The 20,404-nt window shown below is 46.6% G+C and overlaps 1 protein-coding gene across 9 annotated transcripts in view; it reads left to right on the top strand.

Moving 5' to 3' along the window:
* DGKZ (diacylglycerol kinase zeta) overlaps nucleotides 1-20,404 on the top strand; it is a 137,566-nt gene extending 117,162 nt beyond the window's left edge. For 7 of the 9 annotated variants that reach the window (XM_053387126.1, XM_053387160.1, XM_053387136.1 and 4 more), the window contains 10 exons: nucleotides 1,403-1,447; nucleotides 1,717-1,786; nucleotides 7,865-7,905; nucleotides 8,812-8,993; nucleotides 9,631-9,662; nucleotides 11,695-11,738; nucleotides 13,961-14,081; nucleotides 15,082-15,118; nucleotides 15,782-15,881; nucleotides 20,058-20,404. In XM_053387126.1, the coding sequence (XP_053243101.1) occupies nucleotides 1,403-1,447; nucleotides 1,717-1,786; nucleotides 7,865-7,905; nucleotides 8,812-8,993; nucleotides 9,631-9,662; nucleotides 11,695-11,738; nucleotides 13,961-14,081; nucleotides 15,082-15,118; nucleotides 15,782-15,881; nucleotides 20,058-20,174 (789 nt within the window). In that variant the 3' untranslated portion in view covers nucleotides 20,175-20,404. The remainder of the gene's footprint in view (nucleotides 1-1,402; nucleotides 1,448-1,716; nucleotides 1,787-7,864; nucleotides 7,906-8,811; nucleotides 8,994-9,630; nucleotides 9,663-11,694; nucleotides 11,739-13,960; nucleotides 14,082-15,081; nucleotides 15,119-15,781; nucleotides 15,882-20,057) is intronic. The other 2 variants (XM_053387146.1, XM_053387118.1) reach the window with 1 other exon arrangement.

Here is a 20,404-nt window from a genome sequence, read left to right as displayed (position 1 = left end):
CGGAAGGCTCCTCCGAAGGCTGCCGGTGGGGTGGAGAGCCCTTCTCCCCGCGCCAGCCTTTGGATGGCTGTTCTGAAGGCTGGCGGTGGACCGCCAGCCTTCAGAACAGGTCTGGGGACAGAGGAGAAGCGCAACGCGCCTTCCCCTCTGTTCCCGGACCTGTCCTGAAGACTTGCAGTGGGAGGAAGGTTTTCCTTCCCACCGCCAACATTCAGAATGATGTTATTAATGTTGGCAGTGGGGAGGAAAAACCCTCCTCCCACTGCAAGCCCCGGGAACAGAGGAGAAGCGCTGCACGCCTTCCCCTCTGTTCCCGGACCTGTCCTGAAGACTTGCGGTGGGAGGAGGGTTTTCCTTCCCACCGCCAACATTCAGAATGCTGTTCTGAATGTTGGCGGTGGGGAGGAAAGCCCTTCTCCTCACCACAAGCCCCGCAAGCTCCGGGAACAGAGGAGAAGCGCAGCACGCCTTCCCCTCTGTTCCCGGACCTGTCCTGAAGGCTTGCGGTGGGGAGAAAAGCCCTTCTCCGCACCGCCAGCCCGGCAAGCGGTTTCCATAGGAACGCATGAAGAAAAAACTCGCGGAACGAATTAATTTCGTCTTGCGAGGTACCACTGTATAATAACGGCTTCACGCCTCGAACCTGGATAGAATTTCAGTTATCTTGCCTAGTGTTTTAGTTACATGGATTTTGTTCCGCATTCATCTAAAGCCTCATCACTGTGATGCCTCCAGTTCTAAGTGAAACTCGCACCTTACCTGGCAGCTTTTGTGAATGACACACCAATATTTTTGTTTAGCTGGGAAATGTCATTGACTTCCTGCTTTGGCTCAAGCCAATAAATGCATGGAGAAATCCGTTCCCTGGAGCTTGGTTACAAAGGAAATGAGATGGATGGGCAACCTTCTGTAAACTGCTTTCTCTCTTTCCCTCCCTTTACCTGCCTTTATGGATTTGCCCTTTGTCCAGCCCTTAGGTGTCGGGCAGGTAATAAAACACACTGCACCGGATGTGGATATAGTGTTCAGTGCAAAAGAACCTGGAACCTCTCAAGCTTGATTTAGGTCATAACAATGATTATGAGAAGCAGCTGTGATCAAATTGTCCAGCTGGGAAGGCCAACATAGCCTGGAGCTCATTGTGAAACTAGGGCACTTGGACTGCCATGGCACATGGCTTCTTCGCTGTCTTTTCCTCCTCGTCCTCCTCCTAAATTTCTTTCCCACACTTGAGACCATTTTCCTGGCTGGTGCTTGTGCAATCTTGCTTTTGGATTACACTGGCCAATATGGAGGCTGGCTGCTCCAGAAGATGTGAGGAGCACCCTGCAGGTTCCTACAGCTATGGGGATGCAAGCATATCCTTATGGTAGTGGTAACCCTCCTCCTTCCCTTTCCACAGGATTTTCCTTCAGGCCCTTCCACTATTCAGAGCCTGTTTCCAGAGGTGTGTATCTTTTCTGTCTCCACCTCCCCTTTGTTGAAAGACTTATCTCCCCTCACCCCTTCTGCCTTTTTTTGTGCATGATGAACTTGCGTCAGTATCTGTCCAGTGCATCTGTCTTGAGCTCCATCCATGTGCTCTGTGCCTTCCGATTTGTGTCAAAGCATGCGTCTTGAGTCCACCTGAGGCATCTGTGCTGGAACAAGCCAGAAGAGGCTTTGAAAAGAGTGTAGGAAAGGAGACCTGATTCTTTTTTGCTTGCTTTGATGCAGGAAGGGGACGGAGCCAAACCAAAGACATTGTCATGCCAGAAACTGTCCCCCAAGTGGTGCTTCCTGGACTGTGAGTACATACGTATATGTGTGTGTGTGTGGAGCGGATATGTAAATATATACTAACTCTAGTCAGTAGGTGGGGGCTCGGTGCATCAAAGGTTCCATGACTAATGCTACAGAAATTTGTTGCCAGAGCCATCGATGCTGTAATGGAATAGATTTCTATAATTATAATTTTGTTTTATGTAGAGCTCAAATAGTGCTGGTCAGTACCGTTGGAAACGTCACTTGTTCCATGTTGCCTTTTCAATTATTTCCTTTGCTTCTCCTGAGTACAAAGGAGCACAAGACATTGCCTCAATCGGACCATTGATCTATCTAGCTCTCTCTTATCTATACAGACCAGCTGTGGCTTTCCAGAGGGTCAGACCAGGAGACTTTCCGAACACTACCTGGAGTTGTCAGGGATTGAACTTGCGGCACTTTGTGTGTTAAACATGTCCTCTGCTGCTGGGAGAGTGGGTGGGCTGGGGAGTCCTGAGGGCCAAATAGAGAGGTCTGAGTGGGGCCTCCTTTGACCAGGGCCAGGGGTTTCTCATTCCTGCTGCAGGTAGTTTGGGCTTGCTGCTTTAGGACTTGTTATAGGGGCTAGATTGTAATAAATCCACCTAAAAGGTCCTCATTTATTTGTTTCTATGGTCTTTTATATGGTAAATACCGTAGCTCAGTGATCGAACCCATTCTTTGCATGCAGAAGGACTCAGATTCAATCCCTGATATCTGCAGGTAGCACTTTTGCCTGGTGGGCCTTACGAAAAGGACCAGCCAACCCTCATCAGGCCACATTGAATAGGTGGCTGAGTCTGCATACCTGTCAGTCACCTGGCATCATATGACATCAGGTGGATCTAATCCCACTGCAGAGCAGCAGAACTTGCATTCAGTGCTTAATTTAAACAGCTCCAAATACAAGCCATGTTGCCAAGGAGCCATTGAGAGCATGCTCTTCAGTTCCTGGTTGTTCCTTGGCAGCTGTGGCTTTTCCTATCTCACACCTGACATCGTAGTGACATCAGGTGAGTGGCAGCAGGGTACGGCTGGCCAAAACAGCCACACACTCACACCAAATTGGGTGATTTGGCAGACCTTAATTTGGCACACAAACAGGAAGTTCATCAACCCCGGTGAAGACAATAGTCGGCTAAACTAAGGCAGCTTTCTGTGATCCAGCAGAGCAGAATTGAGGCCTCAGTGAGAGAGTGCTGAGTATTCCCTTGGCAGGAGGCTGGCTCCCACCAGAGCCCTGTAGTAGCAGGGAGTGAAGTTTGCACCTCTTGTCATTTTTTTCACATTGGGCCGTCTTCCCTCAGCTACATTAGTCTTGCTGTTCTCCAGCAGATGGCTCTGTAGGAAAAGGCATGAGGGAGACGTGGCAGTTTCGCCCAGCCGCCTTCAGCAGTAGTATTTTGGGACCAGTGAATATGCTGCATTCAGAGTTTCCTTTTGTACATCAAATTCAATTACAGCTTTTGCATTGGGGGAGTAATGAGAGGGAGAGAAGGAAGACTGGCTGGTTTTGTTTTGTTTTGTTCCTTTGCTGGGCCTGTGACCCAACCGGCTGTGTTTTTGCATGAACCCCCAAGAGCTCTGCAGGGCAGCAGAGTCTTGTTTACAAACACAGCTTTGTTCCAGCTCCTCTCTCAGCCCTTACTCTCTCCTCCTCCTCCTCCTCCCCACCACCACCACCTGAAGAGTTGATTCTGTGTTCCTATAGCCTTCCAGACTGCACATTTCACTTTTAACTAGCACATTTTATTTATTTCTGCCGTTTCTCAGTTTTGGTTTGAGCAACAGTGTGAGACTCTCCCACAGGCTGGGACAATAGCGGCTTTTGTGCCCCTGTAAGCAATGTTGGAATGAGTTCCCAAAGACACGGGGAGCAACTTGCATGGCCCGTTGAGCTTCTTTGCAGCCCTGTACCTCAAAGCCATGAGGCCTCCCTCCACCAAGATTATAGCAGGCAGCAACAAGCAGGGGGCCCAAAGGGATGGGGGAAGCACCTGGTTCAGTGGGATTTGGTATTGACCCAGAGAGATCCCTGGAGAGAGCAAGAGACTAACATGGGTGGGTTGGAGTGATGCCAACCTATCACGTAGCGCTTAGTTAAACTCTGGAACTCACCCCGCAGGAAGTAATGACAGTCCTCAACTCTGATGGCTTTAAAAGAGAATCAGGCAAATCGTGGGAGATGAGGCTGTGGATGGCTACTAGCCATGAAGGCTGGACTCTGCCTCCATTGACAGAGGCAATATGCCTCTGAATGCCCGTTGCTGGAAATCACAAGTAGGAGTGAGGGCCCAGGCATCTGGTTGGCCAATCTACGAACAGGGTGCAGAACTAGATGGCTCCCTGATCCAGGGAGGCTCTTTTTAAATTCTTACGTCTTGACGTGCTAGGGAATGATTTGACCTCAAGCGCCTTTTGTGTTTACAGCCTGAAGGACAAACCCTCCCTTCAAACTACTTTCCTCCTCGTCCCATTTTGCCTTTTCCCAGTCTCCCCCTCCCAGTTGTCTGATGTTATTTATTTTTATTTTTTAGATCCCTTCCAGTCACTCCCCAGCGCAGATCTCAAGGAATAGTATGGTGCTGACCTTTGAATCCGAGTCAGCTGCAAAACTGTTAGCTTCCCTCTCACCCTGTCCCAGCCCCTTGCTCTCTCCAGAATAAGAGGAAATCGCTCTTCCAAATCACATCATTACGTAGCCTCTGATCCAGAGGGAAAGGGATAAGATTGCCAGCATTGCTGTTGTGTGTATGATTATGGGTCCCACTGGGGGGGGAGTCTCTTGTGTGCACCACATATCACGAGGAGGAGCCCATTCTCAGATATGGTTGCTGCAGATTATTTTCTTCTTTTCTGCCAGTTTCCCAGCAGCATGTTCCAAACTGAGGAAAATGCGTTGGAAGAAAAAAGGTTGGAGTGGCATTCAAGGGCAATGCAGGCTCATTAAAATGGTTGAATTACTGGCCTTCATCAACAGTTCTGTGGCTGTAAATCTCTCCCCAGGACAGGATAAACGAGGCTCTTTCACTCCTCTAATCTGTTCTGGCTTGTGTCATGGACACCCCTCCCTCCCCTCACTATTTCTGCTCTATTCCCAAGGAGAATTCCCCGGTCTTTGTAGGGCCCAGCCATAGCAACCTCAGTCTGAACACTTACCTCCTCAGCCTTATGGAGAACTCCCATAATGCAACAGGGTCAACTTACCTGGGCTGTAGTCCTTTGTCTCTTTCCACCCCAGCTTACCCTCGGATCACAGCCCCCAGGAGTCCTCAGATCATAGTTATACAGTGAACAAATTGAGAGTATTTGGGGGCCTGTTCCAATGGATGTATATTTGTTTTATTTGGCCCCACTCCCATAATCATACAGCTGTGTACCTCAAAATCTTCTGCATATTTTACCAATGCCTTTTGCGTAATAATAATTATTTATATGCTGCTCATCTGACTGGGTTTCCCCCAACAAAATATTAAAACCTCAAACATTTAAAAACCTCCCTGCCTTCAAATGTCTTCTAAAAATCAGATAGATGTTTATTTCCTTGACATCTGATGAGAGGGCAGGTGCAACTACCAAGAAGACCCTCTGCCTGGTTTCCTGTAACTTCACTTCTTGCAATGAGGAGAAAGCAGGAGAATTTAATCCGCCACTGGCAAAAGGAGAAAGAAGGCAGCAGGTGCTTAGGGGGCAATCCAAACCCCAATCTGCTGCAAAGTGGGTTGAGTGGAGCAGAGGTGCCAGCCCAGAACAACTTCTGGCCTCTGCCAGTGCCTGCTCCTCATTCCGCCTGCTGAAAGAGAGGGAGGTTGGAAAGACCATTGGTGGTTTCTTGCTGGTGGCAACCCACACACAGCTCCAAAACGGGCAATTCAGGGGCAGAGAGGAGCCGGGCTGGCCCTAGACCCTAGCCCAGCCCCACTGCTACCATTTGATGGCATCACACTCAATCTAGGCCTGATCATTACAGCAGGACTAGGCTGGTGTAAACTCAAGCTTTTGCCTCTCCACCTGCCTGCCTTCTGCATGTCTGTTGGAGCAATGGAGCTGTACATTCAGCTACTCCCTGCTCTTTGTCCAGCCACAGTTTGGATTGCTCTGCCAATGTGATTTTTTAAAGCATCTGACAGGTGCTCTGTGACGAGAAGGATTGGCAATACCTTGGTTAGGATAATCCTATCTACTTGCTCCATCTGTCTATTGATCCAACCAGAGTGCATGAGAAAAGAAGTAGTTAAGCTACCCAAACAGAGAGAGATCTATATATTGGCTAGGAAGTCAATTTTGCCAGTACCAAGGTCAGAACTTTAGAAGCTATCCAGTTGACTCGGTGTGTACCATTTATATACGGTAAATGTATTGTGTATCCTCACAATATGGAAGATACGCAAACTCCCATGGCGACTTCTTAAATGTGGATCATTGTGTTGCGAAGGGCAAGAGTTCCCACACCTGCAAGCAGATCATCCAAATGCACAGGGAAGTCCCACAGCAGCTGCAAAGCAGATTTGGGAAACTTCCCTCTGCTGCTCAGCATACAAAAAAAGTACTCTTTACTTCTGGTGGCACAAAAAAAAGTTTTTTTGGGGGACCCCCTTTAATTGCCTTTCTATCTGTTGCTCGTGGTAACATCCTGTCTGCATATATATTGTTTGGGTTTAGTTGGTCCTTTGATGCTAAAGGGCACTACTGCTCAAATGGAAGGTCCTTGCCAAATAATCTGATTATAGCAAAGTAAATGCAATGTTGTCGCTCATTTGCTCATGTTCCCTCAAGGTAGTATTTCTGTGATGAAGATTCAGCAGCTGCATTTTGGAAAGTTGTCTTCTGTTGTTGTCGGTACTATGTGAAATGCAGCTGTTCCATTCTTACAAGTGTCTCTTGGATCGCTGCCTGCCAGCTTGCAGCATAGTCACCACAAATGGTCCTGGTAACAACCAGCATTCATGGCCCTCCTTGATAAGATCTGGAGGGCTTACAGCAGGGGTGAGGAACTTGCAAGCCCAGTGCCTAAACAACTTATTGGTTGCGAAGGCAAAGCTTCTTTCAAAGGACTGAGCAAAATAGCACTTGGAAGGTTGTTGTTGTTTGTAAGATGTGACAATCAGCTGATTACCTGATCATCAGAAACCCCTTTCAAAGTTGTGGGGAAGATAACAATTTACTGCTCAAGGCCATTGCCCCCCACAATTCAGTACATATGGAAATACATGAAGAGATGCAAATCATTTGGGCATATTTCATCAAACAACAGTCATACAAAAAGAAACAAAAAATTAAAATAATCCTGGATTCCCACTAGGTATTTTTGAGTTGGAATGTTGCTAAACCTGCCATCCTAAAGGGCAGTGGGCATTCACTGAAGCCATGAATTGTTTTCTCAAAAGTAGCCACAGTAAAGATTGTAAAGCATTGCTCTGGGCAAGATAGTGCTTTGAGGGGTGGAGACTGAAGACCCCCACATGCAGAAACAAAAGGTCTCAGGTGATTGATAGGTATGCCCACCTGTCTCCCCCACCTGGCCCACAAGGGGTGGAGGAGACAACTGTCTGGCAAGCTGAACAAAGTACAATAGCACTCTGTCACTTTGGAATATTTTGCTGTTGTGTCATATATACCTCCCTTTTACAGCTGACATGCTTGATATGCATCAAGTATAATTCATGAACTAGTTCTGCTTTTCCTCTCCTCTCTCTAGTTAGTTCCACTAACCCAAATTTGAGAGTGACTAAGGTTGCAGTTCTATACTAACTTACCCAGTAGTAAGCCCTTTGAAACTGTCTTCTGAGTAGACATATATAGGATTGTAATGTAAGAGACCGAGCTATAAATCAGGGATTGTCTCTGGTTCAAATCTCCCCTCAGGTGAGAACTCACTAGGTGTCCTTAAGTATGCTATTAATCTCTGATTTATAACCATGCTCTGCTTTATCACCCTCATAGTCCAGGTGCAGAGCTAATATTGGATCTATATCACACAGTTATTGTAAGGGTTGCTAAGATGTTACGTGAATTTCTTTGAATACACTGGGGCTATATATAGATGCTAAACACTCCGTGTCCTTCTCTTCCTCTCTTGTAGCAACTACAGCCGATCGGTTTTACAGAATAGACCGTGCCCAGGTGAGTTCCAGTTTGTTCCCAAGAGACTGTGGAATCTGAGATTCTCTGCCTGCATGCTGCCCATGGAATACATTGCTGTTTGCAACTTGGTTTTCATTTCCTTCAGAATACCATAGGCCCCTGCCATTATATTTATTTAATAAAGGGATTCAGTCTTGAGGTCAGATATTTTCATTTTCTGTGCATCCAAAAATAAATATTTAGGGTGGCGTGTCACTAGAGAATAATGCCCAGGAAACTAGGGAGGTTTGGAAAGGCTAGTACATACATTAGACCTGAAATAAAAGTGATTATTTATTTGTCCCCAGTGACATTACATAGTTTCCCTGTAGTGCTAGTGTATTACATCTGTAAACCATAGAATGCATGATTCACAGTTGTGGCCACGAGATCTGGAGCTTTGTTATGTTTAAAATTCTGAAACAAAAGAGCTACAATTCTTCAATAGAAATAAATTGGTGCACAAATTTCCAATTTTCAGTATAATTTTCATTGTAGAATTTGTAACTGTCGCTTTGTCTGGGTTTTTCTCTTTTTTTCTGGGGACTAGGAAAATAGAACTGAATCTGTTGGATAAGCAGAGAGCAGAGTTGGAGAGAATATATATTATATAAACAGATTGCCAAAATTCCACTTTGGATTCTGTATCCTTTATGTTTTTTCTAAATTTATGGAGGCAAATTTTCTTATATCTCCTGTCCTGTTCCCACGACCAACAAAATTGAAATCTTGCTTTCTTTTAAGGAAAAAAAACAAATTTCCCAGGATTTTGTTCAAATCGCTGAACTCCCATCTTGAAAATCCACATTGCATATTATCTTAAAATACACACAGAGACCCCTTCTTTAATAACTGTTTACCATGAAGAAATCCTATCCATAAAATGATTGACTTGTACTTTCTCAGGAACATCTCAACTATGTGACGGAGATCTCTCAGGATGAGCTTTTTGTGTTGGACCCAGAACTGGTGCGCACCCAGACAGTGGGCACATCTCCTGCCATGCCTGACCTTGTTGATGTGCCCTCAACACCGATAAGGCAAAACGTTGCTCTCCCAGGTTCACCAACATCCACACCAGTCTCCAGGTGAGGCTGTCTGCTTAGTGCCTGGAGGTAAGAAAGACCAGGCGAGGTTGAGGGAAGGACCCCAAGGAAGAATAGCTTAAGGATGGGTGCAGGTCGGAGGATGAGAGTTCAACCTTCAGGCAGTCGTTATTCCTCTTCTGTTTGCTTTCTGTTTCAATGTGAAGGTGGGGAGAATGCTTTGGCATAGGGAGTCTTACACTGTTGACATTGATGTGCCAGGATGAGCTGTCGATTAGTTCATCTGTTTTAACCTTCGTAGGATGGAAGTTGACTCACTATCATGTGGCCGATAGATCTTATGGCATACGAAGCCAGGGTTGCAGCGTGACTGCTATGCTGATACTGGAAAGGGAGGCAGATGTAAACAAAGCTGGTACAAAAAGAGGAACAGGACTAAGATGGCTAGGATGTGAATTCCCTGCTATATACCTCAGTTCTGCGCTTCCCTCATCTGGATCTATCATATGGAGCAAAGCAGAATAGAAATCTGAATTCCTGATATAGCACAGCTAATTCTATTATTGGCCCTTTCAAATTAGACAGGTAGAGAGTTCTTGGTGAGCTGAGCAGATGGAGAGAGCTGCTTTAGGAAGGACCTAGTCTCTTAGCTTTGATTTTCTCTTTTTTTTTTCCCCAGCTCAGAAATGGGGAGCTGCAATTCCCTCAAAGGTGAGACTGTTTTACTCTTAGTGTGCTCCTTCAGCATATCTCCTTCTTATCTCAATTATTGAATGCTAACCTGTAATTTTGTGTGCTCCATTTTCATGCCTCCCAGTCCCCCACCCCCTGGTCTAACGTTACATTTAACTTCTGTAAAACACAGCGTCACTTTCAGTGAAATGCTGCAGATGGTTTTCCATGTAGCATTTTAATATGCCCTTCTAGATTTTACTCACACAGACTGTTCTCCACATTAGTCCAGAATGTTCACATAGTAGTGGCTTCTCTACTATTGGGAAGGGTGGGAGCTGGTCCTCCAGGACAAATTGAGTTCTGGTGGTTAGAGGAGCTTTTTTGGAACATGGTAGCTGCTTTGGTAGCCATTCCTAGTCAAAATACACATTTTTTCAGCTCAGGGTATATGGGGCTACTATCCAGTGATTGAGGGAGTTGATGTTGGAACTTGATGACCTAATCCTGGGAAGCATCAGTTCAATGTGCATATCTGAATATGCATATTGATGGAGGGTGTGTGTGTGTGTGTGTCGCAATTGTGCTTGCACAGAAAGGTGAGGCCTCAAAAGGTTAGGATGGAATGAAAGATTTTTTTCAGTACAGCTTGGGACGGATTTGGCCGAGAGCTTCTGTGTGCATTGGCGTGCAGGGTGATTGGTTCCTTAGTACCTTCAATTGGTTCCTTCGTACCTTCAATTGGTTCCTTAGTACCTTCATCCCTGCTGCAGTATGGATTGAGTGCTGCAGAGAGGCCCCGACCAGGGAATTCCTTCCGGGGAGCAGCTGCAGGAATGACTAGCTGGGCGAGACCTGACACCCGTTGACTTAACAAGCCACCTTCCTTCTTCACCTCATTTGTAAAATCTGTCAGGAAATAACATCGTGGTGCAGAGTTAATCTCCCACCTGTAGAGATTTGGGAGCTGGGGAGCAGGGTTAGTCTCTGCCAGGCACCAGTGAGGGTTCCAGGATGTGCGAGCAAAGTTCAGAGGCCTCTCTCAGTTGAGCAAATGGAAAATGTTTTCCTGGAGCTTGAATAGCGCTTAATTCCTGGAAGTGTGAGTGAGTCACTGATGGAGAGGCATCCCCAAACGCCTTCCCCTCGGGGACACTTGCTTTCCCCCTCCTCCACTCACCCTTTCTCCTTCACCTCTTCGTGCTCGCTGTTCATTGGCCTGCGGGTTTCAAGTTATCTTTGACAAATTGTCCTCCCCTCTGCTGGAATGTTTCTTTCCTTCCATACATCACTGCGTTGTCTTGCCTCTCCCACTCCCCACCCCACCCCAATACCCCTCTGACTTCCCTTCATTATTTGTTCCTTCTATTCATCAGTGGGTTTTATGGAGCTGTGAGTCCTCCTTGATGCATGCCTGGGCCCTCACGGCAACTTTTGGTGCCTTCCAAACTCCAGAGATCCCTCTCATTCTCTCAGTTGCTCAGTACCTTCATGGCACTCTGTGGCAGATCAAATTCAGTGATGGTCCACAAGACATGCACATGTCATCTCTCCCTCTCACATGCAAATACACTTTCACGTGTTTGTGCACACGCATCCACAAGCACAGACGCTCTTTGTAAATAAGAGGAGAGCAGCAATAGGAGGAAAGCCAAACAGTAAAATGAGATAATGCATACTCAACAAATGCTGAATTAACATAAATCGTTCTGTGTTTATGCTAAGTATCACCACTCTGGGTTGTGGTCTCTCTGTTCCACCCTTGTCCTTCCATCTCCCAAACTCCAGACAGCTCCAACTGCAGGTCAGAAAAGTCTAGAGGTGTAGAGGATGTTTGGCAGCGGTACACCACTGCCTTTTACTGTCCAGACATCTTAGTGGGCAGATAAGTCACAGGCAATCTCCCTTGAGGTCCCTGGGTAATGAGCATGACCTTTTCTTCATTAGCTCACATGGTGGGAGTGCTTCCAGTTGCTGTCTCTTGGCCAGTCTGCCCACTCTGACCCTCACTATCTTCTCCCTGCTCTCCTGCTTGGTTTTGTAACCCTGAACCTGTGTCTCCTTCTTGCAGATGATGCTTTGATAGATGCTGCCAAGAATAACGATTTCCACAAGGTAACAGCTACCATGTGCTAAAAACTAAGCTGCAGAGCTAGGGAGGGTCTGGTAACCTTTGCCATGGCATTGTCTCCCTATCTCTGACTAAGGTCAGATACAATGATGATGCTATTACTGCAACCGCCTGGTAGCGCCATCTAGCTTTTTGATAACAACCTGCTTGTTAGCCATCACCAGTGGATAACTTCCGGCAATGAAGGCTTGCTTTTAAGGATTATTTTCCTGTGCCCAGTGAACATCCTACTGAGGGAACCTTCTATGCCTGTCAGGATACCACAAGCACACCTTGGTAGCTTAAAAACACTGGTGCTTAGTTATCTGATCAGACTGCCTAGATGGTGTGCGCATGAAGATCAGTACCATTTTGAATGTTCCTTATAGGATCCTCACTGCATCCCACACCCATCCCTACTACAATCAGGAGTGAGATTGGCTTGGGGTTACTTCTGCGTAGAGACAACTTGCTCCTCCTTTTGAACTACGTTGGCAGTCTCACAACGTAGACACATACCCATAGTGACCCCCGCTAGGAAACATATATCAGATTGTACTCCTGGTACCTATTCTGATAGAATTTTGGATTATTTAACACCATTGCCTGGTTTGCACATAACACTAAACCATGGTTTGCTTGTTTTTTAAAATCTGTTTTCAATTTGTATTTTGTATTTGTGTAATCCTTTATGAGACGTCGTGTTGAGGAGTGCGCAATAAATCTAATAAATAAGAAGCCATACTTACAGCTGGGGTTTCTGGCAGACTTATCACTTGAAGCTTGGTTTATTTCATCAAAGAATAGTTAACAGCAGCAGTAAGAGAAGTGGAGCCTTGAGAGCTGCTTGAATACTTTGCCGCTCTTCACTCATGGCTCTAACTTTGCCACAGTGATGGCTCCTCAAGTATAGTGAAGTAGGAGGTCCGGGTTCATAATAATATGAAGCTATAGTTAATGTTAACAAAGATTTCTAAACCAACTACAAACCATGGTTAATGAGCGACCTTTAACCATAACAAACAAACCACAGTTAGTGGGATGGGTTCACATGTAATGATAAGCCATGGTCTAATAAACCACCGTTTAGCATTATGTGCAAACCAGGACAATGTTTTGCATAGAGAGAAATTTCACCCTGAAGTGTGATGCTCTGCAGTGCTTCTCACTACAAGATGTGGTGATGACCACCAACATGGATGGCTGAAAGTGAGTTAGACAAATTAATGGCGAATAAAGCTATCAGTGTCTACTAGGCATGACTGCTGCATACTATCTCCAGAATCAGATGCAGTGTGCTGGTTGCTGAGGAATAACAGCAGGAGAAGGCAATTGCACTTCTGTCCAGCATGCAAGCTTCAGGTTGGCCAATGGGAATGGGATGCTAGGCTAGACAGTCTTTTTGGTTTCATCCAGTAGGGCTCTTGCTATGTTCTGTTTCATTCACATCAGATTCAGAGTTTGGAAGTATTTTATTTTTTTTAATTCAATGGCCTTGAAAGTGACTCTGGCAATAGACAGAGTCAACCATGGGATTCCTTTATTAGTGACTTTTCAATGGTGATGTGTCTGTTTTAACCCCATAAGGTACATTTTATAGGAGCAAGTAACCAAAGAAGAGTGAGTGATTTCTCACCATGTGCTGGTTTTTAAAAAATAAAAATTACGTTTTTCTCTTCCTTCTAAACTTACTACGGTGCATAATTATGCACCTATGTGAGTCTGTGTTTACCTTGTTTTACAAAGAGATCCTTTTAATAGAATCACAGAATTGTAGAGTTGGAAGGGACCGAAAAGGGTCATCTACTCCGACCCCCTGCAATGCAGGCCAGGAATCTGTAACCCAATGTGGGGCTCAAACCCACAACCCTGAGATTAAGAGTCTCATGCTCTACAAACTGAGCTATCCCAACTTTCTCCATATGCCCATAGTATGAGAAGAGTTTTACATTGGTGACAAGGGTAGGCCATCGTAGCTCTGGTTATGTTCATTACTACTACCTTTTAAAATGATTAACACATACCTGTTTGGAAAAGCCTTTTTTTAATGCTTCTGCCTGACACAACATCTTTTCTGAGTGGTCTTCAGCTGTTAACCTTTTTTTTTTATAAATGAATTGCTCTTGATCTTTGCTGGGTTGTTTTTAACCTTTTGTGAAAGCCACCTCGATTTAAAACCTGCTTCACAAGAGTCTAGCTCATCTCAAGTTGTTCTTTCTTCCCGCAGTTCAAAGAACTGCACAAGGCTGGCAGGGATTTGATGATGCGCGATCAGACAGGCCAAACTGTTCTACATCATGCCGTCAAATCAGGGAGCAAGGAGATTGTCAAATACATAATTGAAAATGGTAAGCCAGACCAGAAAAGGCACTGGGTTGTTTTGTTGTGTTAGTTTCATAGGATGGCTGTGAGTGTTAGAATCAAATATCGGTGCAGTCCAGGAATTAAAGGTTGTGAATTTTCACATAGGTTCTCATCTTTAACTCTGAGTGCACTGTATGACCTTGTGCAGAGTCACTATTACTTTAGCCTCAGCTTTCCATCTGTAAAATGGGATCAACGATGCTCTCCTTAATTGTCACTATAGTAAGTGGTACACTGGGTTGCACCAAGAACGTTGTACTACAGTTTTGACCCCACCAAGGAATTGAGAGTGGCTGTGTGCAAAAACGGGGGGGGGGGGGAGGTTTTGAAAATAGGGAGGTATTTTCTTCCAAAATGGGTTTGCACTTAGAAGAACCTCGGTAGCCATTCATTAGAAAGGAAGTAGTCCTTCCACTGGGTTGAAAAATACTGCATCTGCATACACACCAACACACATGCATGTCTCTGATTCACATCTGGCCTACTTACCTGCCTGGTTTTCACTCTAGCTATCATCACCACCAGCAGCAGCAGCCCCTCTCATATGCCATAGGTAGCCTGGGATCCTACCCCAGGTCACCTTGCTGGCTTCCCTCTCCCTCTACCCCCAAATCTTCCAAAATCAAGATTTAAAAGCCCTCTCTCACATTTAGACCGCAAATAATGGCATCTTTTAAGGGCTGTGGTGGAGTGAATGCAAAAAAGTTCTGTAAACACTGCTCATTCGGAGTGCTATATAATTTATGGCTGAAGGAGATTAAAATGTTTGTTCACATAGGAAAACAGCTGTGGGGTTGATTTTCACAAAGGCTTTTGATGTCCATGAAAAAAATGTGCAGCCCCAACTCCTACATAGGGGCTCTGCCAGGCCGTAGTGGGAGAGTCGGCTCTGCTCTCCCATCTGCAGCGGAATGAATAAGGAGTGGCGTGGCTCATGTCAGGCAGGCTGGCTTCATTGCTTTACTTTTGTCTCTTCCTCCCCAGCTCCTGTAGAGATCCTGGATGTTGCAGAAGAAGAAAAGTAAGCTCTGTTTTGGTTTTTAGTGTTCTGTTACTAGCAATAAGTGCCTGCTGCTGAAGGAGGCAGAAGGCTGGCTGTTTTTACATACCCCACCCATCTGGCTGGGTTTCCCCAGCCACTCTGGGCGGCTCCCATCATCATCATCATCATAGCAATAAAATATCAAACATTAAAAACTTCCCTAAACATGGCTGCCATCCAATGTCTTCTAAAAGTCAGACTGTTGTTTATTTCCTTGACATCTGGTGGGAGGGCGTTCCACAAGGCGGGCGCCACTACCAAGAAGGCCCTCTGCCTGGTTCCCTGTAACCTCACTTCTCACAGGGAGGGAGCCGCCAGAAGGCCCTCAGAGATAGACCTCAGTGTCTGGGCTGAATGATTGCTCACATCAAGATGGGAGAAGGGCTGAGGGGTGGCCAGGATGTCTCTCCCTGACACCCCAGCCCTCTGAGAGAAAATGGCTGGGCCTGGTGAAGCCAACATCCCCACCTCCTTGCATGGCACTCTGCCCACCTCTTGGTCTCACTAAGCCCAGGCAGAGATTAATGCAATGAACTGGCTCCATCCAGGCCCTCTTCTGGAGCCCTTGGCTCTTTGGAGCAGGTAGGTTAAGCATGGTTGTTGTTGATGCTGATCCCCCATTGTATTCTCTTCTCTTTCCAGCGGTGAGACCGTTTTGCACCAGGCTGCAGCCCTCCGCCAGCGTACCATCTGCCATTACATTGTGGAGGCTGGAGCTTCACTGATGAAAACTGATCTGCAGGTAAGAGCTTGAGCTAGGAGCTTACTGGGAATGGCTAGAGCAAAACCTTAGGGAGCAGCCTCTGTGCTTGGCAGGCGAAGTCTCCCATGGATATGTATTGCTTCAGGCCATTATATGCAACAGCAGCAACAACAAAGCAAACACTTCTTAGACATAGAGCAATAGCGTCCCAAGGAAAATAGCAGAGGTTAGTTGACTCCCTGATATGCTAGTTTTCTATGTATAGGGAGATATTCTTTTCTGGAGGGGGAAATGTAAATAAGCAAATGCACACAGTACTTCTATCATTTGCAACGTGAAGTCCTGCAGTGTAGATTTACTTTGGGGCAGAGCAGTGGGGTGGAGGGACCTTCACTGATAGATTCTGCAAAACATGTAAACTGACCCTGAGATTTTTCTGGCCGAGAAGAGAATGGGGAATACAAAGCTAGAATGCTTACCTTTTGAGCCAAGGGAGAAAAGACATAATGTGCATTTGAATTGGAAGGTAGATCTGGGCTTGGGCTGGAGCTCAACAGCTTTGTAAAGAGTTAAATTTATCTCTTCTGCTGCCAGTGTTGCTTTTTCTATCTCAAAATGAGGGGCCAGAATGTCTCATTTCCCCTCTTTCTACTCCCTGAGGTCACTGCAAGGACAGTCTCACTGTAGACTTCTCCCTCTCTCCCAGCTGTAGACTATTAAGGCTCCTGCATGGGAGGGATACCATAGCAGGAAAGGCATACAAATGAGCAGCTCCACAGCAGTAGGGTAAACTTCTGCCCCCCATACGCGAGTGGAGTATCGCTTGATGTCAGAGAGTCTGGGCACCTTAGAGTACAATGCACAAGATGCACTTTCGTCTCTGTGCCAGAATTCCTTCTTGATGGAGAAGGAATTGAGACTGTCCCTTGGTCCCAGTGCTCCCAGGGGCTGGCCAGCGGCAGACTAGAAGCAAACATGTATTCTCTGGCCAGTTGAGATGCCTTTCTGCCAGCCGGTTATTGTGACCCGAAGCTGAACAATAAGCCCAGCCAGTGGGGATGCTTCATGCCATGAAGCCAAAAGCTCCTGGGGCTTGTGAGTTCACCTGACCGAAGTCGATGCTAATGGAGCTATAAAAGCATTGGAGCGTTTCAGACAAGCAATAAAAACCCTTTGCCAACTGCGTGAAGTTGTTTTATAGCCAATTCTTGGCAACTCGCTTGCTCCCCTAACCTTTCGCCAATGGCTCAGGAATCAGGTGACTTTAGCTGGAAGCAGAACTTGAGCAGCCATGGAAATGGGAAAAAGAGGACCAAGGTGAGAGAGGAAGATGATATTTTGAGACTGGCCAGCATACTGAAGCTTATAGGGCTTTTTCACTGTAAGAATGCCTCTTTCCCCCTGCTCATAGAAATGGGTTCTGGCCCTCCAGCCAGCAGGGTTTGCATTTCTGAGACAGAACACACGTCTGGGTTGGTGACCCTCTCTTAATACGGCTTCCTGCATTTGCCACGGGAACAACGCAGCCTGGCTACCATCGTGCCATAAGTTTCAACATGCCTACCTACTTTAATAAGGCATATGCTGGGAACCCATGCTGCTTCTCAAGCAGACAGAGGAAACTGCATTGTGTGAATTTATGAGCCCTCATTCTTTACCAATAGTACTAGCATGTTTTGAGCAGAGACTTGGTCCACGTTGCCCCCATCATCGAATTATGCGGCTGCAGGGGCAGTGGAGGGGAGGCGCCTTTGAAGTTCTGATTCCAAGCTTAAATGCTGCATGGTCAAGTAGAGAAGCTCTCTGCTTGTTTTCCTTGTTGCAAGAGAAAATCATCTCTCCTTCAGCAAAACGTTTGGTGCTGGCAGTGGTACCTTGTACAGTGCTACAGCTATGTCTGCCTTCTCTTTTCTTGCATGTGAACCTGTGTCTCCTCTTTGTGGGGAAGGTTTGTGCATGACCTTTGCTCTGCCTTTGTCTCTCCATCCTTTTTGGGGAGGGGGGAGGTGCCAGTGGAGCTTGTGCTTGTATTTACAACTCTGTGCGCACGTTTGTTTGTGTGTGTGTGAGAGAGAGAGAACCTCTGCATCCAAACCATTGTGCACCCCTGTGAAATATGGCCGGCGACTGTCTCTGGGTCCCTTCCTTCCTTGCTGCCTTCTCCCCACTGGGATGTGAGGGCCCAGCGTAGAAGGCCTGTCCTCCCCCACTTTCAATGGAGACGGCAGAGAGCCAGGTTTCCTTGGCCTTTCTCAGCAGCAGAGTTTGCTCTGCGCTGGTGGAGGGTGGGGGTAGTTAATGAGAGGAAGGGGGGGCAGAGGCTTGTGGAATGGGAGAGGGGGGAGGGGGGAGACATGGCTGAAAGCTGTTAACAGATTTGCTTTTTATGGAGTGTAGGAGTTCATTAGTGGACGCAGTCCAGATGGCTGCAATAAGTTCGTGAAATGTGAGCCTCCGCAGGGACCAGGAGCTCTAGTAAGGCTGCTGGTGGGGGTGGGAGGTGGAGGAGATGGTATTTCAGGGCACTCCCCAGACACACACCTCACCCCAGCCCACCCCCACTCTTTTTGCTTGGATTATCCTGGCTTCTGCAGGCCAGGAAAATAAGCTGCCTATGGCAAGGTTTCATTGTACAACTGTGCAAGGCAATCACAGTTTTTCCTGTCAGTGCATTTGGTAGTGAGGATATTCAAACGCAGGCCTTTATTTTATTTTCCCAGCAACTGGGTTTGGGGGAAGGGGGGGTGGCAGGAGCATGCAAACAGGTCCTTGAGGACTTATCTAGCTGTCAGCTGTTAATCTCCCAGAGATCCCTAAGCATTCCTTCCCAACATGCTCCTTTGGTTTCCAGTCTCGCCCCTCCTCCTCCTGCTCCTCCTTGAGGCAACACTCGACTTAATAGATCTCAGCCACAAACGTTTTTCTAAGGGCTCGGAGTCTTTTTCTGCTCATGCTTGCATTTGCACATAGATATTCCAGGCTAAGCCGTATGTCCCTCCAGAGGCCCATACCAGAGGCCCTCGCTTGCTTCTCTTAACTCGTGGGAAGTCCCTTCCTACAGACTCTTCCCTACCCCACCCCATGTGCAGAAAATTACACATAATGTCGCCAGGGCTTTAAACAGTCACCAAATGCTGCTCAGCCGTGATTGTGTTGTTTATAGTAGAATTTGGCTATCTGGTGTGGCATCTTTGGGTAGTTTTAAAGCTCAGTAGAATATAACGTTTCTGAGCTTTATCATTACCTATGTATTTTAAAGCATTCTTTGGCAGTCTTCTTCTTTGGCAATCACTTGTAGCCGAGTAAGATTGCCTTCCGTGTTGTTCTGAGGACAGCAGAAATTGTAAAAAGGGGCTTCAAAGGGGGAGAAAGGATGAGATTTCTTCTCTCTCTCCCCCTCCACATCCTCTCCCACCCCAGAATATCACATTCCACTGTCCTTGGATACTTCTCTTAGTCTTTCCTAGTGTGTTCATGGCAGGGGAGGGGGACTGAATGAAGACCCACGCATGCAATACCCCCCAAAAGCCAGATGTGCGCCTATGGGGATGATACGAAGCCTAAAAGTAAAAGCAGGATCTCCCCAAATGCAATGTTTGTGGGTGGTTACTAAGGAGAGGACCCTTTTGGTGGTGATGCCCTGGCTGAGAGATGCTCACCCTAGGAAAGCTTGCCTGGCACCCACTTTGAGGCCATTTTGGCCCCTGGCAAATACCTTACTTTTAAGTAAGAGCTCTTAAATATTTTTCTTTTGTTTGAATCTGCAATTCTATGGTTGATCTTAGTGTTTAATATTTCATTGATGGTGCAAGTTGCTCACATGGGGTAAATAAACAAATTCCTAAACACCTATATAAACAATAGTGGGAATTCAAGCTTGCCTCTAAATCTTGCAATTGGGTAATACTCAGTTTAATGGCTCACAGCAGATTTGCTGCCACACAGGTTACTCTGAAGAGGAGATGAAGGCCCGCTGGGATTTTGGGTTGTCAGACTTCAGGTCCCCACTCCATTCCATCGTGAAGCTCACTGGAGGTCCCTGGACCAATCACTGCTTCTCCTTCCCAGGGCAGTTGTGAGGATAGAATCGGGTGGGGGTGGGGTGCAGAGAGGATGCCAACTTGAGCCCCTTGGAGGAAAGGCAGGGCACAAATGCAGTAGATAAGTAAATTAAAATAAATAACTTGCTGTTGCCTTTTGTTTTCCCTCTTGCAGGGAGACACTCCCAAGCACAGAGCTGAGAAGGCAAATGACCCTGACCTGGCTGCCTACCTCGAAAACCGTCAGCACTACCAGATGATCCAGCGGGAGGACCAGGAGACAGCCGTGTAGTGCTCAGAGCATGCCTTATCCCTGCCTTGGGGAACAGGAGTAGAGTGGCACAGGAGCCTGGCCAGCCTTTCCTTGAATATCCAGCATGGAGAGGATTGGGGGCTTGGTTTGGGCTTGGCCATGGCACTGTTATTTGTGTAGTGGGTGTTGAGCAGCGCTGACTCCACGTTCCCCACCACCACATTCCATGGATGGGCTCTGCTGCCTAATGTTCCCTTCCTGTCTGCTGC

Source organism: Podarcis raffonei, chromosome 1, assembly GCF_027172205.1.
Source record: "Podarcis raffonei isolate rPodRaf1 chromosome 1, rPodRaf1.pri, whole genome shotgun sequence".
NCBI lineage: Eukaryota > Metazoa > Chordata > Lepidosauria > Squamata > Lacertidae > Podarcis > Podarcis raffonei.
The sequence above is the reverse complement of the archived record's forward strand: the minus strand, read 5'-3'. Positions and strand labels throughout refer to the sequence as shown.